Raw genomic sequence first — 23,535 nt, forward strand, 5'->3', positions numbered from 1 at the left:
GGCCAGTCCAGGGTTGTTCCCAGGGAAGGAGTTCTGGTGGGTCATCATGCCCACAACTCTCAGCCTCAGGAAACCATATTTCTAGGGCTTTGGGGAACCTGAGGTGAGGGACTGAATTGCTGAGGGCCTGGGCAGAAATGTCTCTGGAGAAAAATCCTTAAGGATGATGCCCAGAGCCTCCATGGAGAGGTAAAGACGAAGCACATAGATAACACAGCAAGAAACACCTTAGTCTGAGCATGGGACACAGGTGCTACAAGGTCTACTTTTGTGCCCGAGGACCCTCTGACAAGTGAAATGCAAAAATCTGCTGGCTTGGGATATCCCAGGCAGGGCCCTCACTCACTTGGGAAACTAGTGAGCAACAGGGTCAGGCACAGGAAAAGAGACTCAGAGACACCTGCTGAATGAATGAACCAAATGCCAGTCCCTCTGCCCCCTCCTCACACGGGTACCATTCTGAGAAGCAGGAGGAAGGCAACTATACTCTGGACTACCCTGGCTCTTCCTCACCTCACTTTCTGCCTCTGCAGCCCACACTCTCTTCCTGGCAGAGAAGGGGTGAGTGCACTGCTCTGGATCTGGCAGCTGCTGCGGGAAAGCAGCCGGGCTGAGCTCCTGTGAGGAGGACAGCAGTTGGACCACAGCCAAGGACACGGGGTGAGGTGGGCCAGTTCATGTGGAGTTGCATGCTCACCTGCTGGCAGGAGTGAGGAGGGTTCTCTAGGGGTGCCTCTGGGCAAGGGTCTCAGTATCTGGCATTGCCTGCTCAAATGGTGGAGAGGAAGGGGGCTGGAAGACCCGGAGGCTCAATGAGGATCTCATGGGGAGCTGTGGGGAGTGTGACTCAGCTGGGCAGAGTGGTGACAGGAGGGCAAAGAGAGTTGGGAAGGAGGTGACCAAAACGGGAGGGAGGGAATGCTATGGGTGGCTCTTTCAGCTTTCCCAGGCAGTGCCAGTTTTCTGGCTTTCAGGCCCCTTGGATCTGGAATCCCAACCATGGTGTGGGACCCAACCGAGGGCCAGGGACGTGCTGGAATTCTACATCCTGAGCCAAAGGGACGGGCAGCTGCAGGGATGCCAGGAAACCAGAGGCATTGCTGCCCTCCTAGGAGAAGCATCCTGCAGGGGGAGCCAGGCTCCCTGGAAGGAGGCTCAGGGATAGTGAGGGAGGCTAGGAGGGACTTCCAGGCTGGGGGGTGAGAGCTGGAGAGCATTGTCTGAGGGTTGGGCAGCATAGAGGAGGTGGTACCCTGGCTTTGCCTTCAACGAACATGCTGGTGAACACAGACCCACCCTGCATGATCTCTTCAGTGTGATGGCCACAGTTCCAGAGGGTATCGGAGATGGGAAGGCACCCTGAACCCAGGGTGCAGGTGGTGGGAGAGCTGCCCACACCCTTGCTGTGGATAGGGAGGGAAACTGACTTCAGGGAAAACATGGCAGAGGGGCACTTCCCCACAAGCTGGAGGAGGCTCAGATGTCTTCCTGGATGACTGACATTTGATGAGCCAGATGACTTATGGGGCCCACCTGTAAGTAATCTCTGAGGCCAAAGCAGATTGAGCAGGAAGGACGGCCTGGCCCCCAAATGTTCCTAGCTGCCTGCAGCTGCATGAACCCAAAGCAACATTTCAAACATGTGTGTCCTCAGGCAGCAAGAAAAGGGCTAATAAATAGATCTGATGTGGGAGTGGCTGTGTGCGCATGTCTGAAAGATAGCAGTGGGTCAGGAGAGCTGGGAGGACTATACCGTCAGTCCAGGCCTCGTGGATGGAGGCCTTCTGGCGGAACTTCTCTGCCAGGTGGTCCAGCCGCTCCAGCCTGCGGATCTCATTCAGCAGCCACTCCTCGTAGCCTTTCTCGGCTTGCTCCAGGTGCTGCCAGCCATTGTTGATGTCCTATGGGGGAATAAGAGGGCATGCCTATCATAGGAGAACAGGGACCCTGGAGGAGAATGTCACCTTGAGGGATGCTGATGGAAAGTCAACAGAAATGAACTAGCAGCTCAGAGTAGTGGCTCACGCCTGCAGTCCCAGCTACTTGGGAGGCTGAGGCGGGAAAGATCACTTGAGCCCAGGAGTTTAAGTCTAGCCTGGGCAACATAGTGAGACTCTGTCTCTATTAAAGAAAAAACAAAAAAATACATACACACACAAATGGGCTGGGGTCATGTCTGTCCCTCGCTTTGCTATATGTGTATGCTTATAGACAAAGCCAGGTGAATGAATGAATGAATATCATGAATGGGACTATGTGAACAAGAAGGTAATTGTTGAGGGCATACTGTCCCTCCCCTGATGAAGGGCCTCAAGCACTTGGTGACCCTGAAGACATAGCAGACTGTATGGTTTCAAGATGAGTATGAAACCCTGGGTATAGAACAGGGAGCTGAGTGCGAGGGAGAATGTGGTAATGCATAAAGTACTCCCTTTCCTCACTTTTGCACCCCAAAGGCTGTATGTGTCCTAGTTGGGAAAACAGTGAGCCTGCAAGAGGTTCTGGAGCTGGCTCTGCCCCCCTATCCCCAGGCACTGGCCCACACAAGCCCAGAGCTCACCGAGACCATCTTGCCCTCAGAGGGCATGAAGGCGGGCCGGTTGCTGAGGCGCAGCTTGGTCTGCAGTGTGTTGAAGTTGATCTCCAGCTGGCACTTCTCCTGCACCTTAGGTGGCTTGTGGACACGCCGGTAGTCACGGAAGTCCTCCAACTTCTGCTGCATCTCCTGGATGGTCTTTTGGGGCACACGGTCCTCTAACCAGGGGATGGTGCGCCGGATCCACTCCAGGAGCTGTGGGCCCAGGAGAAGACGTGGTGGACTTTGCAAGGAACCCTCAGAGCGCTGACAAGGCCGCCCCCCAGCTGATGGGCACACAGAATCCATATCTTCAAGGGCCCTATCTGGGGGCTGCCCCTGCTCCCCAGCTTGACTTCTCCATGACTCCTGATGGAACCCCACAGCCATTCTGGGAACATGCGCTCCTGCCCCTGCCCCTGTGCTGTCCTCTGATTAGTTCCTGCCCATGCCTTTGATCTTCCTCTTCCTTTTCCTCAGATATAAGCACAGCAGCCGCAACCCTCTTGTCCCTCCTCAGAGGCCCCCTCTCCCTGAGCTGCATACTATCTGAAAGCCTCACTGGGACAGGATGACAGGCATGCCTGGCTCACTTGGAATAGCCAGCATGTGCACAGGGCCTAGGATATAAATGAGAGAATAAAATTGAAAAAGAAAGTAACGTACTTTTAGGAGCAACTCAGATCTTTGATGGGGTTGAAAGAGGGCAAAAACATGCAATACACTGGAAATTCTAAAACAATTCCAGAAAGCCAGTGTGAGCTAGAGCAAGACACCATTTCTAAAAAATAGCCAGGTATTGGCTCAGCGCCTGTGGCTCAAGTGGCTAAGGCGCCAGCCACATACACCAGAGCTGGCAGGTTCGAATCCAGCCTGGGCCCACCAAACAACGACGGCTGCAACTAAAAATTAGCTGGGCGTTGTGGCAGGCGCCTGTAGTCCCAGCTAATTGGGAGGCAGAGGCAGGAGAATCATTTGAAGCCAGGAGTTTGAGGTTGCTGTGAGCTGCGACTCCAGAGCACTCTACCAAGGGCGACATAGTAAGACTCTGTTTCAAAAGAAGGGGGGAGGGGACAACTCCAGAAGAGTAAAATTGGTCAATTTCCAGCATGGACATACTTGAGAAGCAGTTCCCAAATGCCAACTTCTGGCAAAGTGAGAAAACCAAGTACGAAAGTATCTATATTTGCGTGTATCTTGATGGATGGTGCTAAATTGCCCTTTCTTGGCAATGGCTGGTGTTTTTTACCTTGTCTTACTGTTAGAAATGATGGTAACAGATGGTAGTGTTCTCTTTTAAAAATATCCTTAACTTGGCAAAATAAAAAGTTGGCCACCCTAGGTTGGCCATCAAATACTTTTTCAAATTTTCCTGGTCCATGAAATCTCAAAAGTCTGGGAATGCTGGTTCTGGAAGAGCTATCAAATGATTACTCTTTGGGAGCTTCAGTTGTTTTTATTTTTTAAATAGGGAGATTTTAAAAATAAAGGGAACCCAGAAGAGATGTACTGACCACTTATATTCCCAGAGGAAATGCTGGGTTCAAAGCTGCCTGGGTTGGAACCCCAGCTGTGTGGTGAGCCTAACCCTTTCTGGGCCTCAGTTTCCTCCCTGGGAAAGAAGAGTAGCGTGAGCTCCTCCTTAGCAGGGTTGTGTGGACCAAGCAGATCCTGATCAGGAAGCACCTGCACAGGGCTTGTTGACATGTCAGCTCGCAGACCCCTCTTCTCACTGAGTTAGTCTCTCCAGGAATGAGGGATGGGAACAGCATTTTTAAAAAGCTCCCCAGGTAATTCTAAAGCAACGAGGTATTATCTCCATCCCTAAGCACCTCTACGAACCCAAGCTTAGGACCTTAGGAGGCAGTTGGCATGCTGGTGACCTCCTGTCTGCCCCTTAGCCTCGCAAAACCAGACTGAAAGGTCACATACTGGCCAAGTCTGTAACCTTGTAGCCTTTTCTAGAAAATAAAGACTAGACCTTCTTTCCCCCTAAAAGTGTCACACCACATTTGGTCAAGGGTAATAAGAGGTGACCACATCTTTCAGTTCTGGTGGGGCCACCCAGGCTAGGGGTGAGTGGCACACTCACGTCGCTGGCCAGCCTCTCATAATCTTCCATCAGGTGTTCATTCTCCTGGTTGACAGCCAGCACCTTGCAGATTCGGTTGGCTGCAGTCTCAGCCTGGGGTAGGAGAAGCGCATACAGTCAGGGCTACACCGGGACTGATGACCCTCCCTCCTGACAAGCATGTCCCTTGAAAGCAGCTGGCCCATGGCCCACACAGTACTCTCAGAGGAGGGAAGAAGAGGAAGCACACCAGCGAAATGGTGCCCAAAGCAGCCGTGTCTGACAGGTCTCACTGGTCTCCTCATAGCTTACTGCAAAATCCTAGAGGACCTGAGGAGGGTTAGGGGCCCTACTCCTTCTGCTAGCAAGCTCTCTACTGCCCCACTCAGAGGAGGCTGGGTGAGGCCATCTGTGCTAGGCTTCAGACCCTGAAGGCGTCTCCCTTTGGGTGGAAGATAGACTGAGATAGGCCAAGAACTGGAGAGCTAAGGGGTAGCAGAGTGGGCACTGGTTCCCCCCGGAGGAGTCTGGTGGTCCTCAGTGCAGGAGACCAAGTGTGGCCCCTTCCTTTTCTTGTCTTGGAGAAGGGTATTAACCGGAGCTGATGTGGGCAGGAGGGAGCCAGGGCTTTAGACAGCTGGGTATGGTGGGGACAGTCCCTGGCCTAGAACTAGAGAAGAATGCCCTGCCTTGTCCTGCTGTAGGGAGTGAAAGATATGGAGGAGGAGGGGAGGGGGCCATGTGGGGAGAGAAGAGAGACCAGGTACCTTTCAGGAAGCACAGAAAGGGTCCAAGGTTGAAACAGCAACAGAACAGGAACAGAAATAGTGAGGAGGGTCTACAGAGTGATGGGGAAGGAAAATGGAGAGGCTTGGGAGAGGGCTCCAGAGCCTGCTCTCCCATCCACACAGCACACCTGGAGACAGGCAGGGAGTGGGGGGCAGCTGAGGCTTCTGTGAGCACACACATGCACACACACGTACGCACCCTGCCTCAGACTGCATGACACACACCCAGGGCCCCAGGGAGTGTTCCTTAGAGAGGAGGTTCAAGATGTTCCTCAGCTGAATGAGTGTAGAAGGCATAGCCAGGGCTGTAGCTTTGGGGGGAGTCACAGAGGTTAGTCCCTGACCTCTACCTGCTATTAGCAGAGATAACTTGCACCCAGAGCTCAGATCCACTCTGCTACTAGGGGGATGGCTGGTCAGAGGTGTTTTGTTTCACTGCTAAATTCTCAGCTTCTAGTTCAGGGATTAGTGTGTCTGAAGTATTCAGGGTTGATGGATGAATGAGTAAATAAAAGAATGAGGAGTGAATGCTTTAGTGACTAGAAATAAGTGGCCAGGACAGAATGGGCATACTCAGTGCTAGGCCTGGGGCTTGCCCTGCATTTATAAAGGAAACCCCAGAAAGCATGGTTTCAAGAGACTGGAATGGGTCTCTGGGGAAATAACAGCAGCAAGAAGAAAGCATCACAGGTTGTCCTGAGAAGTAAACACAGGCCTGGGGGAAGCTGCACTCATAGCTGGAAAAGCCTGAATCCAAGACTTTCCCTCATGAATAGGGCAGCTCCCCCCAGCCTGGCCTTGATTTCCTCCCTCACAAGAGGGACTGGTGACAAACCTTCTAACCTACCCACCTTAAAAACCTCCAAAGCTCTGACCTGGGCTTTTCTTCCCAGACCACTCCTACAAATCCTTCAGGTCCCTTCTTCCTTTCACACTCTCTGCTGGAGTTCAGCTCTCAGAGGGCATTTCCAGCAGAAGAGAAAACAATCAGGTGAGGACAATCAGTGTGATGGGGCGGGGCTGGCTTGGGGCCTACAGGCCAAACATGCCAGTAGTTGAGGTTTGTGGTGAGGAAGCTTCCATCACTGTCCATCCCCATCCTGTCCTCCTGCTGGAGTGAGGGTCAGGGGTCCTCCCTCTACCTTCTCTGCCCTCCAGCAGAACACCCCAAACACAAGCTCCAACACATGCTGGGAAGGAGGTGAAAAGGAGATTAAACATGTCCTCTGGGCTGAGACGAACCACTCTCTCAGGAGTACTAGTGTGTTCCCCACTTCATAGATGGGGAAACTGAAGTTAAGTGGCTTATTCAAGGTCACAGTGCTGAGGTGGTGGAGTCATGGGTGGTCTGCAGAAGGTGCAGCTCCTGTCCCTACACATTAGGAACAGCTCTCTGCCTCTCTAAACTTCAATTCCTCCTGTCTGAAATGGGGTTAACTGAGCCTAGCCCCCGCTGGCTCAGGGACTCTTAGAGCCCATGTGTGTCAAGTCCTTGGAGAGCACCCAGCATGAAGTACTCAATAAAGAAATGATTCCTCCTTCAGCTCTCTTCACACTTGCCAACTGCTAATACAAAACCAAGGCATCGGGAGTACTGTTTGAGATACCGCAGAAACTATGAGGTGAGCAGGGGGGACAGAGATGCTCAGGTCTCCCCGTAGAAGCTGGGGGCCCAAAAGGAACCGGGAGGGTAACATGAGGTCAGCCAGTCTCAGGGAGAGCTGCTGCTGGGAACCTACACCTCTGACTGCTCTGCCTGGCTTCTGGAGCAACAGGGGCCAGGAGAGCCAGGTCAGAAGTAAAGTCCCAAGAGCTAGTCAAGCTTCTCAGACTGAGCTTTCCTGGCAGTTTGGGAGGGGAAGGAGCTGCAGAGGAGCAGAAGAGCCCAATGCTCCTTGATGTAAGGCCATAGCAGGCAGGCAGCCCTGATGTGGATCATAGAAAGGAGACAGGACAGCCAAAAGGTCACATCTCAGTTCTGCTATCTACCATGAAGCTGGGCTTTTGGATCCCTTGTCTGAGGGTCTGGGACGCCCCCACCCACTTCTAGGAGGGCTGCTTTCAGAGAATGCTGTGGTGCCTCAGCATAGGTCCCACACCAGCCAGATGGCAGGAGGTGCTGGAAACCCCCCAGTTACAGGAAACCTGCCCTAGGTGGCTTTTCTGAGTCAGAGCCCAGTAGGGTTGGTCCTCACGGCTTGGTGGCCTATGGCCTGGCCAGTGCTCTACCCACAGATGGACAGTGGCGTCCTAAGGGTGATGGTGAAGGCAAGTCTACAGCCACAGCAGCGAGGATGTGCCTGTCCCAGCTCACCTTCTGAGCCCCCGAGAAAGCGTGGTAGAAGCAGGACACGTAAGTCATGATGGCCTTCTCATCTGGCCTCAGAGTGCCCACAATATCTGCACAGAGAAAGAAAGAAAGAGAGAGAGAGGCAGAAGAGAGTGAAAGATGCAGGGTGGGATGGGGCGGCTGGGGCCGGCCCGAGGCTCATGCGGGAGGAATAGCGCTTGCTCTGGACTGGAAGCCAGACCCCGGCTCAGGCCTGCATGGACATGTCTTATGAAGTTTTATAGAGAGGAAACAGAATCCAAATGAAGTTTGTTCCTGTTTTAACCAGGCCTGAGTTCATGACAGACTAGCCACGGGCTCTATAAAGCAGGCTTTGTTTGGGACTGTAGGGGTCAAATGCTAACTGATTTGTCTGAAAACTTAAGCAGAACTGTATCAGGTGTGACCACTGAGCAAGATCCCTAAGGGTCTTCCGTGGCCCTCACAGGAAAACACATCAACTCCTCAGACCACAGTGATTTTGCAAGGCGTGCCTGGTCATTGCTTTTCATTTTTCTTTGCTTACTCACTTCTCACCAGTCAATCCTTAAGCCAAGCTTATTCCTGCCCCAGGGCCTTTGCCTTGGCTTTATCTTCTGCCTGGAATGCCTTTGTCCCAGATCCTGCTCAGTGCTCCAAGTACTTGGTCCTGTCACCCCTCCCTGGTGACAGCTCCAGTTGAAATCAGCCTTTGCTATCTCTGTCCCCGAATCCTAGCCCTTGTTCTCTACTCTGCTTCTCACGTGAAATGACTATCTGCTGACATGCCTGTTGCCTGTCTCACCCACTAGCATGCAAGATCCCTGAGAACAGGGACCTTGGTAGTCACAAGTACTCTACTGTATCTTCAGTGCCTGGAACAGACTAGGCGTTCAACAGACACTGTGAGCAAAGACTGATCAGGCAGTGGTGCCAAAGAGTTGGGGGGTGGCTTCCAGTCGGAGAGAGGCCACTGCCGTCTGCAAGAGAAATGAAGTGAGCATGGGAGGCGAGAGGCAGCAGCGGCATTGGGCAGTGGCAGCTAGGAGGGCCTGCCTGGCCCTGCCCAGTACCTTCTGCGCTCCTGAAAAGGCATGGTAGAAGCTGGACACATAGGTCATTATGGCCTTCTCGTCGGGCCGGGCCGTGTTCACGATGTCTGCAAGTGAACAATAAGGGTTAAACTGCCCAGTGGGTCGGGGTGGGGGTGCCGCTCACTAGGATCCACAGGCTCCCAAGGTCACAGCCGTTGGGAAGTGGGACCCTCAGAGCTGATTCAGTGACACTTAGTGACCTGAGTGGGTTCAGCCACACCCTCAGCCCCCTTCCCCCATGGCCTTGGGAAAAGCCAAGGCTGTGGGAACTAAATTAAAATGGGGCCACTTCCTCTCTATGAGAATGGCCTCAAGGGGCTGCTGGCCTACAAGGGCCACCAGAGGCCAGAGACATGGGCCCTGGCTGGGGTGAGGCATGGCTGGGAAATGGAGCAAAGGCGGAAAAGGAAAAAACAAAACTCTCCACTTTGGCAGGCTCCAGACCTCATGTTGCTGCAGGCAGGGAGGGGAGAGGCCAAGGTTGCTTGCAGGAAGCCTGGAGCCAGCCTTCCTTGGCCACACTGTACCTCCCCTGGGTCCTGGAGAGATGAAGACTCAAGAGAGCCGACCCTTCAAGCTCCCCTTTTCCTACCCTTCTCCATGTCTGAATATGTCTGGCTGGCTCAGACTGTTCTCACTCGTTTCCCAGGGTGACATGACTGTCCCTGGTTCACCCAGATCATTCAGTCCTTCTTGCTGGCTCTGTCAGCTCCCCAAGGTTACCCTAGAACTCCAATGTACCCACAGACCCTTGCCCAAAGCCAGGTGTGGAGAGATGAGGCCCCTAGGAAATGTGTTGTTGACTGAAAAAAAAAAGCACTTACCCTCTGCATCCAACATCTTGGGGATGTCAAGGTATTTCTCGGCCACTTCGAAGGCATTGTTCAGATTGGTTACTGGGTCATCCTGGGGGGATACAGATGGGGAAGTAGGAAGAACTCCATTAGGGGCAGGATATAGGAACAGGAGGGAGTCAGGGCTGGCCTGGAGGGGTAGAGCTGGAAGGGGTAGGGTTTCATCTCTCCAGACAGTGCTCAGCCATGTGTGCTATGTAGGGAGGAGGGGGACATGCCACACCATGGATAAATTCAATTCCTACCCAAGAGAGTACCTCTTGAAATCTTTGTGGGGTAAACTGTAGGCCTTTTCTCCAGAAAAATGTAGGTGTGCTCTTTTCATACAATTTCCTCTATTCACAGACCCCAGGTTAAGCCCTTTCCCTGAAACCTAGTTCTAGACATGAGAGGGCTGGGGGTAGGAGAAGGGAACAAATACAGAGCTCTCTGGTTCCAACCTCCCTAAGGCATCTCCATGCTACCCCAGCTCCCTCAGAGCTCCCTGATGCTTATAGGACTAAAGCCCTTGATCCTCCCTCACCACGCAACGTGGAATGAATGGGCTAAGTGCAGGCTGGCCCCCACCCCAACATACCCTCCTCTGGCTATAAACTGCCTCTTCCTCCAGGGCCCTCCCCCGCTCCTGCCAGCTCAGAGTACACCAGCTTCCCCCCGCAGCATGTATCCCCGTGTCCCCTCACCCAGTTTGGCCCAAGTCCACATGCATGCCTTGTGTGGTTTAGTTTGCTTTAGACACAATTCCTTGCCTTTCTTGTGAGGTTGGGAACTCTGACTAGGTCTTATATGCTTTGTACGTGCACAGGCAAATTGGAACAGGATCCTGCACAGGAAATGTTGGCCAGTGGTGTTAGTTTGGAATTCCTTACCTTCCTTTCCTTTGGGAAGAAGAGGAATGCTTCCAGAATCCAGAAGGTTAAGAAAGAAGATTACAAGGCATGGCTGGCCAAGCCCTAAAATAACCCTGGGTTGGTTGCAATACCCATTGAGAGAGGCAAGAGTTGGCTGCTGAGCCAGGGGTCTGAGAAAACTGGCAGGAGGCCCTCACAGCCTGCCTATCTGAGCACAGGATCCAGCTTTGGTAGCTGGTGATAGACAGCCTTGGGGATGGTGACCCAAAGTTAGGGCATCAGACTCAGGTATCTGTGGGCCATGGAGGGAAGCTCAAGACACATACCTTTCTCAGCTTGTCATACTCAATCAGCTCTGGTCGGTGCCGGTGGATTAGGGCATTGAAGGCAAGACCGTCCTTCCAGCTGGGGGAAGGAAAGGCAAAGATTATGAGGAGCGCACTCTCACTGCCATGGGAGTGCCAGATGGGTCATGCACACACAGCAATGATTAATTGCCATTTACTGAGGTTTAGCATGTGCCAGTACTGCAGGGAGACAGTATGGCAGAGTGGCTGTGAATATGACATCTGGAGTCAGACAGTCTGGGGTCAAATCCTTACTTTTCTACTTATTGACAACAGACCTTGGGCAAGTCACACTATCTCAGTTCCCACGTCTGTAAAATGTGGATAACGGCACCTACCTAGGGTGGTTGTGAGGATTAAATAAGTGCTTCGCACATGACATACTTTGTAATTGCCAGCTAACCTGCTAAGTGCGGTACATGGGAGGCCCGCTGAATCGAACAGGCTCACTGCAGCAGAGAGGCTCACTGTGTGAGGCTGTTACCTATGTTGCCTGACCTCTGCACTTTGGCTGTCCTGACCCAGAGGAGGGCCAGTCTACAGGCTAGATGCCAGGATATGGCTCAGCATGAGTGTCTCCGGAGGAAAATGACCCTCTGCAAGGTCATGAGCTGGTCACAAGCTGGATTGGCCACATTCTCCTCCCTGAGATCCTCTAAAGGCTGCTTTCTTCTGAGGTCAAGCTTAATGTCACTTCCTCAGAAAGGCCATCCTGGTTACTTTCTATCACCTCATCCTACTTTATCGTCTTAGTACAGCACTTCTTATTGGCTGACACTATACTATAGGATTATTTTGATCTTTGTTAACTGCTGGTCTCCCCTACTCTAGTAGAAATTTCCCCAGGACAAGCATTTTACTTGGTACTGCCATATCCCCACTTGTGGCATGTAGCAGGGACTCCACAGATATTTACTGACTTAGTGAATAAATGAATAAAAAGTATAGAAGGGAGCAGTTGGTTTCCTAAAAAAAGGAAAGCAACATACACAGAGAACAACCAAGGGAAGGATCTCATGCCATTAATGGCAGTGCACAATGACAAAGGCCCTCAACATCCTCTGGACAGCCTGAGGACACAGCAGGACCTCTGTGCATTCCATGAGGCCTTGCTCTTCATTCCTAAGCATATCCCCCATCCCAGAGGCTCAGTAGAGCGGACTCACAGGGCTGAACCAGATATGACCTCAGGGCCACCCCCAGAGCCTGTGCTCTTAGACACCAGGTACCTTGTAGCCCGCCACACTCTGGACCTCATGTACAATGGTAGACACATCTCATCGCCCTCTCTCAACCCAAGGGAGATAAGTTCACAGTAGGCTGAGTCTTGTTCATCTTAGTAGCCACAGAGCACATTTTCTCCCAACACAAAATTCAATAGCAACTCTAAGGACCGATTCTCAGGAGACGTTAAAATAAAGGAAAAACTGGGGTGGCACCTGTGGCTCAAGGAGTAGGGTGCCAGCCCCATATACCGGAGGTGGTGGGTTCAAACCCAGCCCGGCCAAAACTGGAAAAAAAAATAAAAAATAAAAAATAAAGGAAAAACTTCACTGTTGCTTCTAAGGGTCACCTTGCTTGGGAGGAAGAGTCTCTAAAGCCCATGGGACTGTCAGGCCTTGCTGCCTACAGCCCAGGATGGCTGAATTAACTGCCTCTTCCCCTCAGGGAGGAGCCAAGTGACCTCCAACATGCTTGCAGGGCCAGGGGCAAGGGGGAAAACTCACTGAGGGCTGGTATCTCACAAACCATGATACAGAAAAAGAAGGGAGGGCTCAGTGCCCATAGCTCAGTGGTTAAGGCGCAGGCCACATGCAATGGGGCTGGTGGGTTCGAACCCATCCCGGGCCTGCTAAACAACAATGACAAAAACAAAACAAAACAAAAAAACAGCTGGGTGCTGTGGTGGGCACCTGTAGTCCCAGCTACTTGTGGGAGGCTGAGGCAAGAGAATTGCTTAAGCCCAAGAGTCTGAGGTTGCTGTGAGCTGTGATGCCACAGCGCTCTACTGAGGGTGACACAATGAGACTCTGTCTCGGAAAAAAAAAAAAAAGAAGAAGAAAGAAAAGAAGGGAGGTAGGAGGACAGCATCTTGGGTCCTGAGAGGAAGTGCAGGGGGAAGTGCTTTCTTCTGAGGTCAAGCTTAATGTCACTTCCTCAGAAAGGCCATCCTGGTTACTTTCTATCACCTCATCCTACTTTATCGTCTTAGTACAGCACTTCTTATTGGCTGACACTATACTATAGGATTATAGTATAATAATCCAGTGAAGGGCTGGGCATACTCCAGTCAGGTGCTTACCTGATGTGGAAGTTCTGCACGTTGACGTTTTTATATGGGGCAGTCTTTCTCTGGCACCAGAGAAGGAGCCCCTCCTTGGCAGAGGTCTCTGCAAAGCACACAAGAATAGTGAGCACTAGCTCAGAAAAAACCCTTAGGATTTAGCCTAAGTTGTATGAAACTTTTAGCTTCAGACCTGGGAAATAAAACCCAAGAGGAGAGAACCTCAGTTATAACAACAGTCACTCCCACTCTGGATAAGGAAAGACCCCTGCCAGTCCAGCTTAATCCTCACAGCCCACAGGAGACTTAACCATGGCTGCCTGAGAAAGTGGTAGTGTTGGGACCAGATATGCTGTCTGCCTGACAACTGGTCCTATACCTTAAATCACCAGAACACACTGTCACAGACAAGCCTTGACACTGGCTTTGGCCTCTTCTGAGCAAGGTGAAAAATCAGCCATGGAGGGTGGCAACTGTAGCTCCATGGGTAGGGCACTGGCCACATACACTGAAGCTGGCAGGTTTGAGCCTGGCCCGGGCAAGCTAAAACAATGACAACTGCAACAACAACAACAACAAAAATAGCCGGGTGTTGTGGCAGGAGCCTGTAGTCCCAGCTACTTGGGAAGCTGAGGCAGAGAATAGCTTAAGCCCAAGAGTTGGAGGTTGCTGTGAGCTATGACACCATGGCACTCTACCAGGACAACTTGAGACTCTGTCTCAAAAAAAAAAAAAAAAAGTCAGCCATGGAGAGGCCTAAGAGGCCCTTCTAATCCCCATGGACAGTTTGGCTATCTTCACAGACTAGGAGTCCTGTGAGCCCAGGGAATGTGTCTGACCTGGCACCCAGGATCCACTCTGCATGTTGGCGCAAGTGGCTCTGCTCATCCAGTGGTACAGAGGTGCTTGGAGAAGGTAAGTAAGTCTGTTCCTGGATGGCCTGGGCTGATTCCAGCTCCACAGAGGATGGGGATGTCAAGAAAAAAGAAAACCAGGCCCAGGCCTCTGTCACTAGTGTGTTCTATGACTCAGGTTCCCGAACTATAAAATGGGACCAATCATCCTTGCCTGCTTCATCTGCTAAGACGAAGCATAGAGCACAGGCACTCTGGGCGGCGGCTGGAGGGTGGCCTCCCTTCACCTGCCACCCACTAAGCACCCCTGCAAAGGGCCAGCCCCTGTGAGTGAAACAGGGAAGAGGGGGCGGTGCCTGTGGCTCAAGGAGTAGGGCGTCGGTCCCATATGCAGGAGGTGGCGGGTTCAAATCCAGCCCCGGCCAAAAACCAAAAAAAAAAAACAAAACAGGGAAGAGGCCTGAAGCACAAAGACAACATTTTAGGAATTTTAATCTAACTCAGATGAATGGTGGTTCTTGTCCATCTCTTACCCTCCACAGAGATGTCCTGGATGGCAAACCTGAGGATGATGGTCCAGATCATTCCCAGGGTCATCTTTGCATTGCCGTCCACAATCTCTGTATGCAGGGAAGAGAGCAGAAGGGGAGAGGGTTGTTAAAGCCAGACTGAGACTCCTCAGCTTGCCCTAAAAGCAGCGTTCAGTCCCTTCTAGTGATCAGCTCTGAATGATTTTCTCACTGGACCACATAGGCCTGGCCTCTTTCATCTCCTGGGGAAGAAAATGTGCCCAAACACTCTCTGGGAAATGCTGCTGCTCCCAAGCTTGCTGCTGCTGAGTGCCTGTAGGCTTCTGTGTGTTTTGCCTTCCACTATGCTGTCCTCCTCCCCAGGCGGCTCGTTCTCTTGAAGTAGCTAAGGCATTTGGCCTCTGTTCACATCTCCCTCACTGCATCCACTCTTCTGAAGGTGATGCCCGTCTAGGGCACCTTTACGCATGTGCCCAAAATAATGGGTGAGCACACTGGCCCCTGTCCTCAGTGCAGAGACAGTCGTCCCCACGCACCTGGTCAGGTCAGTGAGTGCACATACTGCACTGTTGTTGATTGTGCCCCCTTTGTCCAACCCACTAGTGTCTCTCCCAGAGCTTGATGTGGCTGTCTCCTCCATACCCCTCTAATCCATCTCTACATAGCAGCCAAGGAGGTCATCTTTAAAGGGTACTTCAGATTCATGTCACTCTCTTGCTCAAACCTTCTGTCTACCAGCAAAGTGTGTCCTATCCCCTTTCCTCAAGGGGCTGATCCTTCTCATAAGCCTCTCCTTGTTTTCACCTCTCAAAAATGGCTTCCCAAACTGGCTGTCCAAAGAAGCTCCCCTGCTCTCTGGCACCCTGTGTTGGCCTCACCCACACTCCCATTTTTGATCACGTTATTTGTTGGTTTGTTTACTTGTTTGCTGTCCTCATCACTAAATCCCCAGTGCCTGGGACAGGACGCTGAAGAACATACACTACTGCTGTTGGGTCAGAAAGGGGAGAGCAGGGGACACCGGTCAGACTGCTGGGTTGCATACCTTCTTTTTTTTTTTTTTTTGGTTTTTGGCCAGGGCTGGGTTTGAACCCGCCACCTCCGGCATATGGGACCGGCGCCCTACTCCTTGAGCCACATGCGCCACCCAGCATACCTTCTTAATCAACCCAAAAGCAAACATTTGCTCAAACTTCTAGGAGAAAGACAGACTTGGAGCACATGTGCTTCAACTTCACCAACTTGGAGAAAAACCATCCCAGCAAGGCCTCCATGTAACTACTGCTGGGCAAGAGAAGTCAGAGCTTCATCCCACAGTCCCATCAGCCAGGCATGCCCAGGGCCATCTTTCAAATGCCTTCTATTCCCCACAGCACAATGCACAGATGCAGCAGGCCTGGCAGATCAGGGTGAAGATGAAGGGCTCCATGCTGCAGCCACTTCAGGGAAGAGGCCAGACAAAGGGGCGAGTTCCAAAGCTAACTGCAGAGCTGGACAAAGCTGTGAAGGACACTTCAAGGAGACTTCTCACTGACCCTCTGAAGAGAAAACCCCAGGGTGGGCTTGCCTTGGAAGCATGTAGAGTGGTCATCCAGAGGAGGGGCCCATCTCCCCCAGGGACACACCTAGAGGAAGGGGGTCCCATCAGCACAATGGAGAACCCCGAACGGCACAGTCATTGGCCTGTGGCTGTGGTGGGCACTTGTGAACTTCAGGTTTTAGGATGAAAAATATGCTTAGTCTGCTGCCCAGAGGCAAGAAACCCAGTGTCTATCCTGGTCCTGCCCTAGGGCTCAGGGCCCCATATAAGAAACAGTAGAGCCTCCTGCCTTTTCCAGGGTGGGAGTGTGGGGGTGTGAAAGCAGTTCTCCCCTCAGGGAATCTGTGCAGCATACCTCCTGAGGGTCAGGGAGATGGGCACAATCTGGAGGGGAGGCCGCAGCTTCCACCCTTAGCCTCCCACCCCATGGAGGGCTTATAGAGAGTTCCTGTGAAGAGAGGAAGACGGTGTCTCTCATGACACATCCTCCAGCTGTCTCTGTGACCTGCAGCTATGCCTCCAGCTCCTGTCCACTCCACAATCCCTGCAAGGAAGCTATGTTCCTGCGACTGCTAGATCATGTGGAGGGACAGGAGACAGCAGGAGCAAGAATTCTCAGGTGCTCGGAACCCCAAGGAATGTCTCCATTAGGCTGCCCTCCCAAGGCCCAGTGTTCACAGGGATTCGGAGTGAACCAATTTGGGCATGAACAGAGAACATTTTTGGACGAAGTTTTTCTCCAAATGAAAACTGATGACCGCCACGGGTCTCTCCTCTAACCTCTTCTGTATTTACAGACTAGCGTTTGAGCAAAATAAATGCAGCTGTGAGAAGCAGAAGGCTGGAGCAGAGCCCAGAGGAAAGATCCATGCAAGGACAGAAAATCTCAGGGCCTGATTGAATTTTTGGGTTTTGATTTTTTTTTTTTAACAAACACCATTAACCTCAACTGTGGCATGCAAGTCTTGGCAACTCTCCTCAAAGAGGTCCTGGGTTGTGGCACAGTCTTGGAACTTAGTGCACATATTCTGGCCTGAAGTCTTGGCCAAACTCTTAAGAGTCCTGTCATCAATGGCAATTAATTTTCTTCGTTTTTCTAAAAGCTGGGATAACATGGATGTCAGGATGTAGAAACTGTACTGACTAATGAGCAGAACTATGAGCCTTGGCTGCTGGGCTCACTTGCCTCATCTCCAAAAGTGCCTGGGAGCTCAACTCTAGAGGTCTTGCTGAAAACCTGCTGCTCCAGTTGGGGGGGCCTGCAGGTGGTGGATTGTGGTCCTGGGTATCTATACAGAAGGATTCTGGGGTGATCAGAGGATAAGCTCTCTGAACTCTTGTACCCAAAGTCTGGCATTGACCTTTGGACTTGTCATTCCCTGCCCTAGTCCCTGACACAGTGCCTCTAGTCCCTCCCCCACCACAGAGACAAGGCAAGACATAACAACAAAGGTGTTCCTGGTACCGATAAAGGCCATGTCATGTGCCTGTGGCTAATGGGCCCGGCATGAGGAAGATGAGTAAGGGCAAGTCCAAGCCATTTTCCCCCCTATGGAAGCATCTTGCCCCTGAAGGTTGGCATTACACCTCCCAGATTTGGACTGCACCTCCCAGGCTTTTTCTGTGGAGTAGGGGGGAAGCTTATGAGCCCAACATCCTATCAAGCAAGGGTAGTCACTGCTTAATACGTACTGGGACTTCAAGTGCCCCAAATACTCTGCCTCCAACAAAACTTCTGTTCAGAATGCAGATGTCATGCCTCAGAGCCTGAAGGTCAGAAATTGAGCTAGACCCTGACTGCCTATCTCCAACTCACCTTCTGCCCCGATGGAGACCAGCTTGACACCTTTGCTGGCGATAAAGTCCAGTGCTTTGTTCACATTGTTGATTTTGTGCACTCTCATCTTCCCCCGTTCTGGCTTAGGTAACCGCTCCCCTGAGAGATGTACAAAAAGAAAAAGGGGGTGGGGAGGGAGAACGAGGGAAGGAAAATGGTGGGGGGAGAAAAAAGAGAGCTTTATAGTTTCCTCTGCTCTCCAAAACCAGGGCCTCTGCTCCCAGCTGGCCCACCAAGCTGCTCCGGCTCTAGCCTGTGCCCCAACCTTTTGCAGAGTAGTGATGGGAAGCTGGGTGGGCAGCATCTCTTGGGACTGTGTGAAAGGGCACCTGTTCCAGCACCTGGAAGGCCTCACCTGAAATGACCTCCAGGAGGAGCATGAGCTTGAGCCCATCTCGGAAGTCTTCATCAATGTTCTCGATCTGCGTGCCCGCCTTCCGCAGGTGGGAGTTGCACCAAGCAGTGAAAGTCTGCAGAGTCAGAGCAAAGTCACAGAGAGTCACCTTGGCTGCTAGGGTTCTCTATCACAAATGCTGGAGCACAGTCTTCACCTCAGGAGAACAGTGGCTACCATGGGCACTTTCTTGGGGCCAGGCCCTAGATCCACACTTTATAGACAGTTTCAGATCTTTGCAGTGATCCAGGCACACCAATATGAGGAAACTGAGGCTCAGGGTGGTTAACAACCCACAACATGATCATCAGGATACTAAAAGGCAAGGCTTGGATTTGAACTCAAGTTTGCTAACCCTGGAAACAAGTGCTCTTTCCACAATACCAAGCTGCCTAGAGGGAGCCTAGTACGTGATTTAGCCAAAGGTGCCTCAGCCAGTCATCTGCTCAGTCATGCAAACGTTGACTGTGTACTAGGCCTGGTGGTATGGAAACAACAGGCAGGGTACCTGTCCTCACAGAACTTAAGACCCAATGCACCTTAGTGGGAGTGCTGACTTGGGCATAGGTCTTAGGTCTTAAGTTTTTGTTTGTGTTGTTTTGTTTTGTTGGAAGCAATTTGGTGGGAGGCAAGCATCACCCCCAGGGCCAGGGAGCTGTACCTGGGGATCAGCTGGAAGATGGAGAGGCTGGGACATAAAAGCTGGAAGGTCCTGAATAAGAAATCTAAGTCCCAAATCAGAATAAACTAATAATGATGTCAGAATACCCAAGTACAGGGCACTCAGTATCCTGGTGGTAAGTGGCCATTCAGCCTCTTGCTAGCTGGGACATGTCCATATCATTAGACATCAGGCCCATAGGAGCATCTCAGATCAGTTAACACCGGCACGGTTAGACACCTTCTGGGGAAACCAGCCCATTTATACCCTGCCACAACATAGTCTGGGAAAAAACCCCAAGTCTCTGCTTCTTATAGACTATGCCACACATCCCTCCCTGCCCCCTCAATCTGCAGGGGCCAGTGTAGAAGTGGGCAGACTGCCAGGGATACGCAAGAGCACATTCCATGCCTACAGTGCAGGCAGAGGCCATGTGGGGCACAAGGGGCTTCTACAGAGCCTCTGGCCAAGCACCATGTGTTTTGACAATTAACATCAGTCCTGCTCATTCACACAGAGATTTGACACATGGCCCCCTCCCAAACAAGCTGCCTAATTAACACGCTGTACCACAGTGCTGACTCTACACGAAGCTTCCTTCCAAATCCAAACAAGGATGACTATAGACAGCTAAACCACTCCTGCCCTGTCTCTCATCAACATGGGAAGTTCCTCTGCCCAGGAGATGGAGACGCCATCTGGTGGCAGGATACTTCCCCCCAACCATGGATACCTTTGTCCTGCTTATGACTGGTCATGCAGCCAGCAAAACTCAGCCCAACCTTAGCACTTCTAGGATGCCCACACCACTAACTCTCCCCTGACTAGAATGGCCCCTCCTCTGTTCAGATCACTGTAGCACCTTGCTCTCTGGGGTCTTCTGTCCTTTACCCCAACTGTGAGCTCCTTGAGGGGAGAGGCCACGAAGAAGGTTCTCATTAAGGGCTATGCTGATTTGCCTTCCCAACCTCATCTCCCACGCTTCCCCTATACAACTCAAAATTCAGACAACTCAAGGCTAGACTACAGGTTATACCACTCACATGGACAAGCTACCCAATCTTCCTAACTTCCATTTCATCTTCTGCAACATGGCGAAGATGTGCCCAAGTTACTCCTGTACACTCAGAGAGGGCACAACCTGGGTCTCAATGCCACACTCTTGCTCTGTGTTACCAACAAAGAGACTTTACCTACTTAAGCCTTTTCCTTCCCTGTAAGGTGAATTTATCAGAATCTACCTCCTGCAACTGCATGAAGGATTAAATAGGGAAAAATGAATTTAACCATCTGACAGAGTCCTTGGCATAAAGTAGGTGTCAGATGAACCACATACAGGCATGTGCGGACTGCTTTACACCCAATCCCCAGGAGGGATGAGATCCGATCCGTCCTGTGCTTCCTCTGCAAAGGCCCTTAGCTTACCCTGGAGGATTGGGGTAAAAAACAGGATTGCAGGAGACTGTCTGCAGATGGTCCCCTCCTCACCCTAGAAAGGCTCTGAACAAACCTTGTCCCTTGGGTTCAGGCCACCTGTCCTCAAAGGGATTGCTGGTCTGTCCACTCTCAATATACGCATCCCACCTTTGCTCATCTTGTTTGGACAGTGAACAAGGCTTTGGCTGGGGGGGTCACAAAGACCTCAATACAAATCTTGCCTTGGCCACTGAGGCAATCTACTACAACCTTAGGCAAGCAGTGAGCCTTGGTTTCCTCAGTGATGATTGAGAACCATAATCTCTCCTCTTAAAATGAAGATTAAACAAAATAATGCAAGTAAACCACTCAGTATGGTGCCTGGCAGGTTAAAGTAATCAGTGGTATACACATGTCAAAGAAGGTCTAGTTTAAATAAACGGGAATTCTGACTGGAAGCAGCAGAGTCCCAGGGAACACACAGAACAGATCCTCAGGGAGAACACCCACTAGCCTGGCCGACATGGTGAGGAAGAATTTCCTCCTAAATCTGAACTTGACACAGGCTCAGCAATCCCAGTGATGGCCTCCCACTCACTCTTAGGCTATGCTTTGCTTCACCTTATTTTCTTGTCCTGGAAGATGAGGGTCATCTACTGACACCAGAGGCTCAGGAAGCCACCCTTGGGGAATAAGCGAACCATAGACTGCTGCTTCTCCATGCAGCGAGACTGGTGAGCAGGAATTGGAGTTCAAACGGGACACTAAAAATTCATCATTTTTTTCTACTTGGTTACAAAAACAACACTCTGCTTATATATTTCCTCTCCCTACCAGGTTTAGAGTAAGATGTGTGGGATGCACTGTGTGGAGAGGTGGTTTCTATACATGGAGGCCTCTTGTGCCCACCACATCCCCTCCACTATGCAAAAGTCTCTGTGTGAGCTACAGACCCCAATTGCCATAGATCCCATCTGTTCCACAAAGGCCTAGGCCACCAGTACACATTCATTTCTTCAACAGGCATTTGCTGAGTATCAACAAAGAGCCAGGTCCTGTGCTAAATGTACTAAATACATAACAATGAGCAAAAGCAGATACTAGCTGTACTCCCATGGAGTGTCCAGTCTGATGTCATTAATCAAGCAATTATTCAGCTACAGAAAAGTGTAATAATGATAACTTCCATAGAGTCAACTGTACTAGGCACTGTTCTAGGCACTCCATCATGTACTAACTTCTCTTATGAAGTAAGTGCCATTACATTTCATAGATGAGGAAACTGAGGGCCTAAGAGGTAAAGAACTTGCCTTCATCAGTGATACACCCAGAAGGTTACAGAGCTAGATTTAAAGCCAAGTATTCCAGCTCTGGAGGCCATGAGTTTAGGTACTATGCTGCATTTGTCCCCTTCCCAATAACAGGAGCTGCAGAGTGTGTTCAGCCTGGAGGGGAGAGTACCAACCGCATGGCAGGGCAGACACAGGGAAGCATCCCTGGAGATGCAATTCTCGAACTTTAAGCTGAAGGATGAGGAGGAATTAATAAGACAAAAATAAGGGAGACTTTTCAGACAACAGGAATAGCATGTGCACAGGCCCTCCAGCAGAAGGGACAGAGCCCATTCGAAAAAGGAGGAAGAGAGTAAGGCTTGTTGGCAGCCTCAGATGGCCTTTAAAAGGCCCCACTGCCTCCTGCTGTGTGTGTTTTGGGAAGGGACAATGTATAATGGCCAGGAAAAAAGGAAAGTAAAGAGCCTCTAAGAGAAACTTCCTCTTGGCAGGAAGAGGAAGGCAGAGAAGCCATGTTGGGAACGTGACCCATAAACGCAAACTCAAGGTTCTCATTTCGTTTTTTGTTACAGTTTGGCGGGGACTGGGTTTGAACTCGCCACCCTTGGCATATGGGGCCGGTACCCTACTCACTGAGCCACAGGCGCTGCCCTCAAGGTTCTCATTTCATTTGAGAGGAACCTATGAGAGGAAGGAAAAGCAAAAAGCATGGCGCTCCTAGGTTTCACTGTCAAGATCACTTTCCAGGGCAGCACCGACACTGACCAGCTGAAATGTGGAGTGGCCATACCTCTAGTACCTCACGTAAGGGGTAGGTACTCAATGCCTTCACTTGGCTGGCAAATACTGATGTGGAGGCCCCCTTTTGTACTGGATGACAGAAGAAGCAAAACAGACATTCTGGGGGATTACATTAAAAGTAATTTATACAGAACTGCTACTTGCTAGTTAACTATTTACATATTAGCAACTCTTTAAAACAGTGGTTCTCAACCCTCCTAAGACCGTGGCCCTTTAATACAGTTCCTGTGGGCTGCAACCCACAGGTTCGGAACCGCTGCTTTAAAACCTCCAACCCCATGATCACATGAGATATCATCATCTTTCTTTTTTTTTTTTTTTTGAGACACCTCAAGCTGTCACCCTAGGTAGAGTGCCGTGGCATCACAGCAACCTCCAACTCCTGGGCTCAAGCAATTCTCCTGCCTCCGCCTCCCAAGTAGCTGGGACTACAGGCACCCGCCACAACACCTGGCTATTTTTTTTGGCTGCAGCCGTCATTGTTGTTTGGCGGGCCCTGGGCTAGATTCAAAACCGCCAGCTCAGGTGTATGTGGCTGATGCCTTAGTGCTTGAGCCACAAGCACCGAGCCCATCATCTCTTTTTGATGGGTGAGGAAACTGAGGCGGGGAGAGGTTAAGTAACTTGCTTGATAACACACAGCTAATATACACAAATGTGGGACAAGTGCTCATTCCTCAAGGTACCGGCACCACGAGGGAGAGACAGTAGAACCAAGTCAAGAAGGCCCTAGCTGCACTTTAGTCCCTGGGCTGGAGGTGAGATCGGAAAGCCAGGCAGGCAAAGCAGCGGCAAGAGTGGCCTTGTTGCTCTGTCCCTGGCCATCCTGTGAAGGGAGCTCGCACCCAGCCCTTGACCTATCTAGGGAGGAAGGAAGGATGTGGACACATCTGTCTTTGAGAACACATGTGAAAAAAACTCAGAAAAGAGCCTTCATTACTTGCCCCTGCATATTGTTAAAAAAAAGTCTTCCCTGGGCAGCGCCTGTGGCTCAGTGAGTAGGGCGCTGGCCCCATATGCCGAGGGTGGCGGGTTCAA

The 23,535-nt window shown here is 51.2% G+C and overlaps 1 protein-coding gene across 5 annotated transcripts in view; it reads right to left on the bottom strand.

The window, feature by feature from the left end:
* ACTN4 (actinin alpha 4) overlaps positions 1 to 23,535 on the bottom strand; it is an 89,485-nt gene that overhangs the window by 13,224 nt on the left and 52,726 nt on the right. For 3 of the 5 annotated variants that reach the window (XM_053605570.1, XM_053605568.1, XM_053605572.1), the window contains exons 2-11: positions 18,289 to 18,403; positions 17,913 to 18,032; positions 14,560 to 14,646; positions 13,191 to 13,278; positions 10,868 to 10,946; positions 9,661 to 9,742; positions 8,816 to 8,901; positions 4,668 to 4,760; positions 2,561 to 2,791; positions 1,754 to 1,901 (exon numbers count right to left, since the gene is read on the bottom strand). In XM_053605570.1, the coding sequence (XP_053461545.1) occupies positions 1,754 to 1,901; positions 2,561 to 2,791; positions 4,668 to 4,760; positions 8,816 to 8,901; positions 9,661 to 9,742; positions 10,868 to 10,946; positions 13,191 to 13,278; positions 14,560 to 14,646; positions 17,913 to 18,032; positions 18,289 to 18,403 (1,129 nt within the window). Of the gene's footprint in view, positions 1 to 1,753; positions 1,902 to 2,560; positions 2,792 to 4,667; positions 4,761 to 7,748; positions 7,835 to 8,815; positions 8,902 to 9,660; positions 9,743 to 10,867; positions 10,947 to 13,190; positions 13,279 to 14,559; positions 14,647 to 17,912; positions 18,033 to 18,288; positions 18,404 to 23,535 lie in introns of all 5 variants that reach the window. The other 2 variants (XM_053605571.1, XM_053605569.1) reach the window with 1 other exon arrangement.

This window comes from Nycticebus coucang, chromosome 10, assembly GCF_027406575.1.
Source record: "Nycticebus coucang isolate mNycCou1 chromosome 10, mNycCou1.pri, whole genome shotgun sequence".
In the NCBI taxonomy this organism is placed as follows: Eukaryota; Metazoa; Chordata; class Mammalia; order Primates; family Lorisidae; genus Nycticebus; species Nycticebus coucang.